The sequence below is a fragment of the Dreissena polymorpha genome, chromosome 8 (genome assembly GCF_020536995.1).
Source record: "Dreissena polymorpha isolate Duluth1 chromosome 8, UMN_Dpol_1.0, whole genome shotgun sequence".
Classification (NCBI taxonomy): Eukaryota; Metazoa; Mollusca; class Bivalvia; order Myida; family Dreissenidae; genus Dreissena; species Dreissena polymorpha.
This window is the reverse complement of record NC_068362.1, coordinates 82,813,410-82,826,374: the sequence shown is the minus strand read 5'-3', so window position 1 is coordinate 82,826,374 and position 12,965 is coordinate 82,813,410. Positions and strand designations below refer to the sequence as shown.

Sequence of the window (12,965 nt, the reverse complement as noted above, 5' to 3'; positions counted from 1 at the left end):
ATTTGCCTTTTTCTTTTTCTTCACTTTGTCATCCTGTTTCTGTTCGTCCCCATCACCAGTCTCTGCCACATCATCTGCCTCCCCATCCTCACCTGTATCACAAACAACCACAGACATGAGTAGGTTAAGGCCAAAATATGGTTTGAAGATGTGGGAGTGTGGAGTGTTCATGGACAACATTCTTGCAAGTATCTAAGACTTGCAGCAAGTGGGTTATTATTTTGTTTTTGTTTTTTCTTTGAATTAGTTCAAAAGAAGGTCAAATTGTAGGAACTATGATGGATGCTTTACAAACCTTGTCATTTAGGGTCAAACTCGTATGGAAGGACAGACTGAAGAATGTAGAGGCCATTCACTATATGCGTTTGGCACTTATGCATAGAATGAACAACATATCTACAAAATTTGATAAGCAATTACCTTACAGACAAGCTCATGGCAAAAGTACACATATACCATGATGTAAGTATACACAATTTGAGTAAGTTCAAGGGCACATAATTCTGCAAAAAATATTGGAATATACAAGATATAATGCTGTTCACTCCTACATAGTAAAATACAACAATATATCTTCTAACAGCAATTGGAATGACCATTTTACAACACTAAGTATATATGAACAATGTCATATGTAACCTGGTTACCAAAATTTGCCTTTTTTCAAGGGCAGATAACTCTGCATAGAATATTGCAACCAGCAGTTTTCCAGCCTATATAACAGAGGCTGATCTTTGGCTAAATAATTCTGATCTTTTTGGCACTCGTATTTTAGTTGTTAATCACTTGTTAATAAAAAATGCAAAACACCAGGTTGGTTCTTTTTAATAATGTTAAAATAAAAAACAACAATATTTATAGCAACACTAATTTTGATGACTTTATTAACAATAAAAACCTAATATTGATGGCTTTGATAACAATGATGACATCCACTGATCACAAATTTTAGCTCTTACATCACACCACGTAGCGCTAAATTCACAACAGCTATCATGCAAGGTACCCACCTTCTGCAAGTTTCTTCTTGCCAGTCCTGCCGAGACCACTGAGTACCTTGTACGTCTCTGCATGGATGGCGTCCACACGACCAGCATAGATCTTGGCACTCGCGTCCAGAGTGGTGCTGGCAACCTACAACATAATTGTTTAGCTTTATTTGAGTCAGAACACAGGTATTTGATAGTGTTTTGTTTACAAATGTCATACCAGTTATTTGACATGTATAATGACTGTAATAATCATGCATATATCAAAAGGCTATTTTGCATACATTTACCCATATCAGCACATAAAAACCAAGAACTATCAAGTTCTACAGATTTTACTCGAAGCAGAATACTGCATATTGTTGCCAGCATTTTACAATTGTGTAACTTTGGACTCCTCCATTTTATGGTCATTGCATCATTTCTATGTAAAGATTACCATGAAACTAAACAAATATATAAGTTTTCAAAAGCTATTGAAATCTCCGAGTTCCATATGTCATAGTTACCTGGAAGTTTTCTAACTCCTTCTTCTTCAGCAGTTCAGACATATAGTCGATGAGGTGCAGACCGAATGCATTCTTGGAATTGATTTTCTAGGAAACACAACACAACCTTTACATTTAACATGATGATACACCAGAAATTCAACAAGATGCATGCTAAACTTATTATGTCATAAATATTTATCATCTATAAACATATGATTTGAATCATTCCTGTCAAAGTATGTTTATCTAAACATACAGAAAGAGAAAATTACAATCTACAGTTCAAAACACCAGTGAAGTTCAGAGATGCATAAGATTTTTTCACATTTTTGCGATCAGTTACCACCGAAAAAACAAGAGTTCTGGGTATACCAGAATGATAAAAAACTTTTTTACACCAAAGGCCAAGCATCATTTAATATATGGAGTCTCATTCAGGGAAATGTGGGCTTACTTCATGTGCATAGTGTTTTCCCCTGATAAGCTTATCCAGTTCGCACATGCTAATCAAGGACAAAACTTTCCACTTTTATGGAATTTTTCCTTAAAAGAAGACTAATAAAAATTTAGTCTAGGCGGAAATTATCGTCCCCAACAAGTCTGTGTGAACTGAAAGGCTTGTCTGGGACAACACTTTACACACAAGTGTTAAGCCCGGTTTTCCCAGAACCTGGTGCTATGGTAAATCTGGCTTAAAGGGGAGGTAATTTGGCCTTGGGAAGGGACTGACATGTATACAAAGCATTCGTCAGTTAAATATGGAATTAATATACAGTACATCTTTTATTTGGAAATCATATTTTCAAATATTTATGTTGTTTGTTCTTTGTTTTTGGTAACTACTTACATTTTCTGCAGATAGTTTGATACAGCTTGTGTAGTGCTCTGTAAGTTGTGCAGTTGTTAAACCTTGAAGGGGTAAAGATTTTCGTCTGAAGCAAATAAATTAAATTATTAAACAAATCTAAAACTAGAGCTTTGTCACAGACGTGACGAATAATTATACCCCCACATGCCTCATTGACACAGAATATTTTGCATTTTGTCTTCACAAAAAACAGTGGACACCATGCTCAATGTTTAAAATGCACTAAATGACCATGTGACCTAGTTTTTGACCCAGCATGGCCCAAGTTCGAACTTGACATACACATCATCTAGATACAACTTCTGACCAAGCTCTGATGAAAATACTTGAATTAGAGAGCGGACACCATGCTCAAAGTTTAAACGCACAAAGTGACCCCGTGACCTAGTTTTTGACCCGGCATGACCAGAGCTTTTCACCCTTATATAACAGGGGCCGAAATCCAGCCCCTTCCCAATTGAAAATAAGGTCATTTTTCCCCAAAATTGATAGAATAATTTTCCAAATTAACAATTTTTTTTTTTTTAACTTAGACATCTCCCAAATTGAAAGCAATGAGCTCTTATATGATTAAGAATGCACCACACTTTTATAAACACGGTCTTCCCAAAATGAGCAGTTATCCCGCATGAAATTCCCAATTTTAAAGGCTAGGGCCTCTTCCCAATTTCCTGATGAAAAGCTCTGATGACCCATATTCGAACTTGACCTAGACATCATCTAGATACAACATCTGACCAAGTTTGGTGAAGATTGGATGAAAACAACTTGAATTAGAGAGCGGACACTTAATAAGGACCAACCGATCGACAGCTCACTAGACAGTTGAATATATTAACCATTTTAGAAGTATCACTGTAAAGTGTAAATTAGTTAATCTTTATTGAAAATCTTACTTTTTAGATAGAAAAGCAGAACATAAATGTTTAAAATGAATATGTTCAAGTAGAAAACTGGTACTGATTTTGGCTAAGGTAAGCAGCCCTTTTTATTTCAGCTGGACAAAAAGTCAGATAGAGGTCTGATAATCATTTATAGCAATTGACCAATGCACCCTACCAGTGACTGTGTTTGCATTATATTTTAGAGCTTACAGGGTTTTTTTTTACTAAGAAAGTGACGTCGATATTCGGCGTCTTCCCCTACCAGAATTTTCCCCCTAAAAATACCATTTCCCCTCCAAAAATATAATTTTTCACCAAAATATAATATTTTACCCCCAGAGAAATGTTTTTTATCCTTTGGGAAGTCGACACTTATCCAATTTGTACCATGTACAACGATCTCGCTCACTCTCTCTCTCCCGACGAACACTCAAATCTGGGAATCCCAGTGATTCTATATATAGCTCTTAAATTACGTCATGGAAACCAGGCAACTAATCGTATTAATCATGTGACTATTTTACTGGATTCCGGTCTTGCGCGAGAAGGGTGTTTCGTCAATTAATTACCGAAAACCAGTCGAATTTTCATCCGGGTTATGTGAAAGCCAAGATATAAACGTTAAAACAAAAAAAAATCTCAAAAATTGGCGTTCATACACGAACAAAATAAAACGTTCGGACTCGGAAAATATTAATTGCGTTGACGCATTTTTTAAGAATGAATCATCAAAAACCGTTAAAACCCAGCAGGATTCTGAGGTACATGTAATCAACATCGATTAATACTGTCGGATTATTGTGAAAGTGAAAGTAGACAATTGGCAGCTGCCGCACCTTTCCCTTCCAATACTGTAGTAGATCTAGATCGTCAGCCCATTCATCATGAAATTGAAATCACAATATTGACATCGTTTCGCGGCCCCAGTTGAAAACATTTCCAATTATTAGATCTACCCCTGCAACTTTATTTAGGACTTTGACTTTAATATCATACTTGTTCATGTGTTTAAGAACAAAAAGGTCAGAGACATGCCTCTTTTTCTAAAAAAAACCCTGAAGTCTGTAGGTGAGTTATAGACATTGAAACGAACAGTTTTATTTTATCCCCAAATGCGTCTCTTTCGCGCTCGATTTTCCCCTTTTACCCAGCGTCCAGCGTCTTCCCCTTTTTCTAAAAAAAAACCCTGGCTTATGTTTTTTGTATTGGGAAATAAACCATTAAATTGGACAAAAATTAAATATTATTTAAATGATTCAAAATAACAGTATCCCAATTGTGTTAAGTGCATATCTGTTTGGCTGTGCAATAAATAAAATAAACCAAAGATTGAGTTTATTGGAAAAATGTTTTTGGTCAGATTTTTTGAGGAAAAGTTACTTTTTGCATGTAGGAGGCTGTCAATTTGGGCAAAAAATCACTGTTAGATAGTCCAGTCCAGCAAATAATCAACGAGTCCTACACTACATGTACCTGTCAGCAGGCGAGCTGGGACTGCCAAGGTTCTTGCGCTGGAGGTCCATGACACGGGACCTGCGCCGGGCCTTGCGCTCAAGTTCATCATCCTGCTGCTCCATGAGCAACGTAGCGGGACTGCTCACGCCTGCAACATTAATTACTTAGATTGAACTTAAAGAGCTTGATATGAGATGAAATAAATGTTGACATTAAGTAAACAAAAATAAATGTTCAACCCTTCCATTGGGAATATTTAGGTTCCATTTGGAAATAATATACTTTTTTCATTGGTTAAGAACAAAAAAACACTGATATGGGACGGCAGCCAGTGAGTCATAAAGTACTAATATAATGGAGATCAGGGACAGCAATGCATGGAAGGGAAAAGAAAGCCTAATTAAAACTGTTTCCGAATTTCCTTCACTGAAGTGATGCAACTCACTGAATTGCACCTTAAATGCATGTATCTTTCAGAATGCAGTGTTTTTTTAATGGCAATTTCGGGGCCCCATTCCCCTAAAGAAAGAGTATAATTTTTTTTCCCAATTTTGTAGAAAATAATCTCCTCCAGAAGTTAAAAAAAAAAATCTTTTTTTTTTTTTTAGAAAGAACTGTCTTATGATGAATATATCTCAAATTTATTTCATAAACAACTAACAAAGTATATAAATATAATTAATATGATTTTGAATTATTATAAAGAGTTATATTAAATTAGTTTTTCCAAAATCAGGGGACTTTTCACATGAATTGCATTTTTTTCTCAAAATGGCCAGGAAAACGCCTAATGTATCTTTATTGTGTCAGTATTTGTTGATAAAAACATTCAAATTTAGTCCATTTTATTGATACAAAATGCTAAAATTTGTCATTTTATTGATTTAAAAAATCCCAATTAGACTCAAATTGGCTAGGAAAACTGAGACTGTGCATGATGGCTGAACTGTCTGAAACTAATGTTGAAAAAATCATTGCTATAAATTTAAGAAAAAGGACAGAGACATTCAGCTGTGAATATTACATTCATACATACACGTGTATTCATATAATAAATATCATCACACATAAAAGAGTGAATTTTTAATTTTCCCCTTTTGCTAAAAAACAACGCGTTTTTCCCCTACGGACGGGCCCCGCCACCATTCCCCTATAAGTGAAAAAAACACTGGAATGTTTTCATTCATGTTTGAATTTACAGTTAAAGCTGCATTGATTTGTACATTTTGACAAAAAAAACCACAACCTTAATTAAAGTATAAGGACCACTTATATAACTCTTTTAGTTTCTAGACGCTTTCAAGTTATTTTACATCGTTTTTATTTCAGCCAAATTAATTATTTTCGGCTTCTTATTTTGTGGACATCCAGATGTGCTCAAGTAATTATTGACAAATTTTCAAGCAGTATTCCATCACCAGTTGCATTTTTTCAAATGCTACCTCATTGTATAATTTATTAAGCTGGTGACACATAACACAGATGTTTTTCAAACAGAATGACCATCATAAAACCTTTTTGGCCAAACAAAATAATAGTCTTGGTTCAGGGAACATGGCCAGAAAAATGTAGGAGGGTAGGTAGGTTTTTTGTGTGTGTTTTTTTACCAGTCGACTGATTTCAGGGTGAAAAAGGGTCAGTTAATGCACCCATGATTGTTTAAACACTGACCAAATGATTAACATTGCATATGTGGTGTTTAGTCGTTGTATATTATTCATCATTTCATAATTCCTAGCTCTTCATGCACCTTTTGCCTTTAAATCACCCTCTGTACTAATGCTAACCTGCGTACAGAATTCACAAAAGAGAACACGTCATGTATTCATTATTCATCCATAAATACAATGTCTTTTTATATTCATAAAGGTATTACATTTATCACATATTCAAATGATTGTTTTGTAGTACAAATTTGCCATTTGCGAATTCTGTCAGTAACATGTGTACATGCAGCGATTTTCCTCCTTCTTTATAAAGTACCGGTAAACGGTACTTTCCCAATCGAACGAAAATTCCCAAATTCCCAAAACGGTACTTTCCCAATCGAGCGAAAATTCCCAAATTCCCAATCGGCATCTGGAAAAATCCCAATCAGCGTCCGAATTTTTTCTCACAACGATAGAAAGTTTCGTAAAAAAAACAACTTTCGGCGAGCGAACAAAGAAAATCGTATAGTTGTGTGTAACCACGCGCTCGATTAATTTCGGGTTTTATTATTCAGCGCATTCAATCAATAGAGTTGTTACTGTTTCCGGTTCTTTTGCCAGGCAGCCAGCGTACTGTTTTACGTCGGTTTGTAACCTTATCGTAGTTTGAAATGAGTCATAATAGCAAATATTATGCCAAAAAACCAATCGGAATCACAGGACACATTGACAGCAATAATGATGCTGTGCAGGGAGGGATGCAAGCAACTGAGTGATGATCAAACATCAAAGATTGTTGAAATTTTCACAAAAATGAAAGAGAGAGACATTGCTTTAAAAGAGATTAAAACAACTAGTAATTGATTTGGTGTGTTCTTTATAATATTTTGTTATTTATATAAACTTTATAACTTAATGGTCATTAAGGCATGCCTGCAAATGATTATTTAAATGGGTATATTCAATTAAGTATGAACTGTATGATGTATTCAATAAGACCCAAACTTCACGACGCGATTTTCCCAATTTCAGGATTTCACGACTCGATTTTTCCCAATTTTGAGGTTTTCACGACTCAATTTTTCCCAATCGGACCGGTACGGGTACTTTTCCCAATTGGACAAGGAAAATCGCTGACATGGTGACATGGTGAGTGGATTCACAGAGACCCATGTAAGGCATTAGCTAGGTCTTGGTGTACTTCATAACGGTGCACTCAAGTCCTGAGTATGTATAAAAACCGCGAAAATGATCGCAAAGTTAACAGTATTAATTTAGTAGTGTAAGGCCGAATTTGGAAGTCACTGGTGAACTTTAGAAAAGTCATGGATGGACAAAAGAGAGATATGTGCATTGTGCTAAAAATAGATTTTTATTTTCTGTAGTTGAGATGCGCTAAATTTTGACTTATTTTGAAGTAAGTTGATGGATTTATTCCAATCGGTGTTAGACATCCGATATTTTATCATTGATGATTCCATTTCTAACATTTTCCTGTTTTAATAAGCAGTGTTTGGAACAGAATCTACCAAAATGCAAACGTCCGGGTAATGTAAACACAGACGGACAATTTTAGTAGTGAATATTTCAGTACATCATTTCTGGTGTTAACCATGTTAACATCGACTTTTAGCAAATATTTTGGTATGAATCTATTACTTGGGAACCGAATTGTGTTGAGATGAAATTTCAGAAAAATCAACCCTTCAACATAAAAGTTATCTCTCAAAATGTTACAAAAACGTACGGTTAAACGCATGAGACGAGTACCTTCCAGAAAGATGTCCCATCCAGCGATATTCCCACAAGAAATTTAATGCCATATCGTTGTGCATCTACCGGCCCATGAAGCTCGTCAAAAATCTCAGCTGCTGTTGATGAGGTTGGGGTAACCCTCATAACCTGACACTCTTTTTTTGTGGTCACAATTTGGGATGTTAATCGCCAACATTAGAGACGTGGACGCGGCAATGTTTATAAAGCGTAAACGAATGGATCTGTCGTTATCGGATAAAATACCGTATAGGTAAAACTCGTACTGTACCGTCGAAAAACATTGCCATCGGATTCTTTCCCGCGGACCAAAAAAATCGCTAGAGTCGGGGGCAAAAAATAGGGTCTGTCAGGTTCCCTGAACCAAGACTATTTTATTTTTTTTGGCCTTTTATAAATGTGAGAAGGTAGTGGACAGTCACATTTGTGTTATTTGGCAAATGATAGAAAAAAAGGCTCATGCCAGTACAAGACCGGTCTTTTAAGCATTCATATATTCAACAGCAAATGTTAAGCTTTTGTTAAACTGCATGAATACAAACCTTTATTTATGGCTGGTGAATAAATAGATGACTGTGATTGATGGCGTTGGGGAATGTTAGGTGTGGTGACAATGGGAGACAATACCTCCCTCTGTCGCATGGCTGACATGACACGCTGAAATCAACAAATAATACATTTCAACTGAAACCTGTGACAGTGCTGCCCTATCAGGGCTTTTCGTCAGGAAATTGTGAAGAGGCCCTAGCCTTTCAAATTGGGAATATCATTATGGGAAGACCGTAAGTTTAAGTTTTTGAAACAGGATATTTTTCATTGTGCAGAAGTATTAAAAGACACATTGTGGTGCATTCTTAATTCTTTACAATTTGGGAAATTTCTCTATCAATTTTGGGAAAAAATGACCTTATTTTCAATTGGGAAGTAGCCGAATTTCAGCCTCTGCTATATACAGTACAGTCCACATGGTTTCCTCAGTTTCCCTCGCTACTCCGCGGACACGCCCACGGAGGGAGATTAAGAACGTCCCGCGATACGCAGAGTTTGCATGATTGTTGCCGTGGAGGTTAACGATCGGCAAATTGATAAGCCGACGCGGCGGCCCACAGCGTTGGGAAAGGCGGAGGAAACTCCGTGTTTAACGAGATAACGATCAATTTAACTTTGTTTGACTTCCTGATTTTCAAATAAAATTACATTCATTACAAGTACATATGTATATAAAATAATGACATTCAAAACAATGTATTACCGGTAATTATCATTGACCAGTCGCCAAATACGAGATCGCTCCGCCCACTAAGTTGTGTTTTCATAAAACGCTTTATCCATTACTCCCGACAGTCTTTGTTTGTCGGACCATGTGACCGCAATAAACGAAATCTTATTAATTATTTCGTGGGTTTTATAGACAGCTGGCGAGTGGTCAATTATGGACCAAATCGGCAGAGTGACATTCACACATGTTAATCCCTTTTGTCAAAACACCACAGACAGCAGTCTACACAATAGGTCAGTAGACAAGCTTTGCATGTTGTCATAATGCCAAACACTTAATCCAGTTCCGTCCAGATGTTCTCTTTAATCAGTATACAGTACAATAACTGTTTTAATAATTACTCTACTAAAATACCGTAACGATTAAGATACAGCGTGTTTGAATTGAAATTAATTTGGAGTAAATATCAAATTATTTGCGATATAATTGTGTTAAAAAATACTAAAGAAACTTTAAACAGAAATCAACAGTATTCAGTGTTCTCTGCGCTACAAAGTTTTATCAAAAAAGCAATACACGCACGCTTTCCACGCATAAACCTAGAACTCGTACATTGCAGCATAATTTTCACACGCTTTTGTCGGGAAATATACATGATGACAGTATATTGGAAGCATTTGTAAACATCGTGTTAACATTAAAAATCGGAAGCATGTTTCGGATTACAAACTATTATTCTCATTTGGAAATTTAATGGAACATTTATTTTTGTGTTATATGTGTTATGAATTAAATATTAATTTGTCAAAACGCTTTACGTGTTGTATATTCATTCATATTGTAGATGTACCTGTGAATAAAAACATACATTATTTTTTTTATAAAATGTATCTTTATTTTTATAAGCCACAGTATTTAAACAATTTTTAATTACAATGTTTTTATTTTTGGCATGCACGGTAGCACACTTCTACCGCGGTGTCGCGTGGCGGTGTCCTGATAAGAACGGAAATTGTCTGCATTTACCGACTAGGTTTAAGTAATAAACGCCGCGGGTATTAGCTAGCTTGGCGGAACGCCGAGCTTTTTAGCGAGAACACCTCGCATTCCCTGCCGCGGAATCACTTTCTAGCAGACAAATGCCCCGCGGAGGGAGTGTGTTTTTTGGGGAAAACGCATGGACTGTACTGTAAGGGTGAAAAGCCCTGCGTATGATTTCTATAATGTACGTACTCCTATTTTTTACTAATCATCATGAAACAGTCTAATAGGCTTAGTTAATAAATAGTGAATCCTGTGTGCAAGTGGTCAGAGGCTTTTATGGACTACCTGTATTAGTTTTTCAAATGCCAATATATCAAAACAACTTGTTTAAGTCAACATGATAAAGTGACGCTGACACACAATGTCTTCCACATAAGTATGGCTCAACATATTGTAGGACAAAAAAAAAATGTATTTACCATTTAAAATCTGATTTTTGTTTTTAAAATTACAAATATTTAATTCTGAGTTGCTTCTGACATGGGATGTTTAAAACATGCCAAGTTTGCTTCAAATGTCAGAATTGACAGGTTTTTACAATTCTGTATTGTTAACATATTACAAAACACATTGTGTTTACCAACAGCTAATGTTTCCCACAACCATACTTCATACACTTTAAAAACTTCTTGTCAATCCATTAAATTCAATAAAAGCATAAAACTGAAAGTAAAGTCTAAAGTATGTTTTTATCTCCCTTGAATGTTCTTCAATACACACACAAAACAAAATCTGTTAAATTAAATTATCCAAAATTTAAACATAAGCATACGGGTTACCACAAATTGCAAGTTCTGCTTATGTGAAAATAATGGTCAATATCGGTTTTCAGAAACCTGGACGAGTAACGTTTTAATTTTATTGGGAAGATCACCATTGTTCTTTAATGTTTTTGACGTGTCTGACTTTTCGGCTCGTTGAAACGAAGAATTAACTGGGTGTTTACTTTGCGAATGAAAACACAAATGCTTTATCGCGCTACTTATTCCAATTTCAGCAACATTTACCTTTTGTAAACGTTGGAACAATAGTATAAAGGGAATCCTTCAACGTTATTTACATCTTTGAAGAACCCGCCATCGTTAAATTCTCGCGAGAACACACGTTAATTATAAGGCGAAACGGGCTTGTGCCAAAACGGTTTCGGTAAATAGGATTTGAACAAACTCCTCATTCTCCTAGCAGAGTTGTCGTTCGTGCCTCAACATACATGTGAATGTAATGAACCGCAGGGTAAGAGAGTGCAAACTCCTCGCAGTGAAAACCTCCCATTTTTGCGGCCCAGATGACACGATCTGAATACAAGTTTTTGCCCAATATATCGCGTGGATAATAAAATTGTTTAAAAAAGTAAAAGTCTCGTTTTTCTTTACTGATGCTATATTGACATTTTAATTGGCAATATATCATGAAATGTTCGTTGGTATCTTTTCACAGATTTGGAAAATGAAAATGTTCACTAGAAAAAAGTAATTAATTTAAACAAAGATTTTTAATTGATATAATAAAAAACCTAATTTAACTGCAGACTGATACTTTTTTAAATATTGTTTAAATTTTTGATAATTACAAATAGAAATCCATCCATAACGTTTATCAGTAAAACTCTGCAAAATACGAGTTGCTAACATAGCATTTAAAGTACGAAATTAAATTCCGAAGTAGAATGACCTAGTGGTTATAACTGCGCATGCGCGGGGAGAAACGTCGTGAATTTTGGCTCCGAGAGAAAAACGAGTTGTTCATCCAGTTTGACAACCTTAAAAGATTGTATTTGTGGTTTTGATCATAGTTTATTTCCACCTCATCCATCCCAGACCGATCCATACTTGAAAACAACTCTTTATCTTAATATTTTCACGATTTTGACAAATTAGCACTGACCGGAAGTGGCTTTGTTTACGTCCGAATTTATCCGAGAAATGAAACTGAAAACATGAATCTTATACTCCGCGTGTACGTCCTAATAACTTTCACCTCGACCTCAATCAGTTGGTATGGTATACCATCTCCACCAACCTCTGTGTCGTCATGTCAAATCGAAATATATGCTAGCATTTTCCCATCAGATTACTCCACATACTAAGACATGCATTCTCTCTGTTGCCTAAGAAGTCCAGATCTCATCCTGTATTTGTTCTCTATTCTTATCCTCAACGCATCCGATTGCCGAACCCAGGACCCAGATAAGTCAAATATTCTTGCGGTGAATTCGGCAGAGCATGTGTCTGGTCCAGAACTGTCCGGTCGATCTAGTGCTCAAGCTGTGAACGATTGTTCCACAAAGATTGCATGTTGAATCCGACAGCAATATACAGTGGCCTCGAAAACTCCGACACAAGCTGGCACTGCTGTCAGTGCGGTCTGCCAAACTTCAACAGTAGTTTCTTCATGGACTTTAAAGAACCTACATCCTGCTCCACACCTACAGCCACATCTTTCATGTCAAACCAAGGCTCAGATTTTGGCTCCCCCAGATATCAATCAGTCATCAACCTCCAAAGCATCAGAGCTAAGAGGGAAGCACTCTGGGCTCTGCTTGAACAAGTAGACCAAGACATTGTCTTAGCCAGTGAAACCTGGCTCAACGATG

At 36.1% G+C, this 12,965-nt stretch overlaps 1 protein-coding gene across 12 annotated transcripts in view; it reads right to left on the bottom strand.

Moving 5' to 3' along the window:
* The window catches only part of LOC127842324 (condensin complex subunit 2-like), a 29,667-nt gene extending 18,180 nt beyond the window's left edge, over nt 1-11,487 (bottom strand). For 9 of the 12 annotated variants that reach the window (XR_008031544.1, XR_008031547.1, XR_008031548.1 and 6 more), the window contains exons 1-7: nt 10,953-10,997; nt 8,652-8,766; nt 4,706-4,835; nt 2,328-2,412; nt 1,499-1,585; nt 1,011-1,134; nt 7-92 (exon numbers count right to left, since the gene is read on the bottom strand). Coding sequence is in view for 3 of the 12 variants with exons in the window: in XM_052371763.1 (XP_052227723.1) it covers nt 7-92; nt 1,011-1,134; nt 1,499-1,585; nt 2,328-2,412; nt 4,706-4,835; nt 8,652-8,760 (621 nt within the window). In the remaining 9 variants the exon portion in view is untranslated. Of the gene's footprint in view, nt 1-6; nt 93-1,010; nt 1,135-1,498; nt 1,586-2,327; nt 2,413-4,705; nt 4,836-8,651; nt 8,767-10,952; nt 11,071-11,379 lie in introns of those variants that run through there. The other 3 variants (XM_052371763.1, XM_052371762.1, XM_052371764.1) reach the window with 3 other exon arrangements.
* Between the last annotated feature and the right edge of the window lie 1,478 nt (nt 11,488-12,965).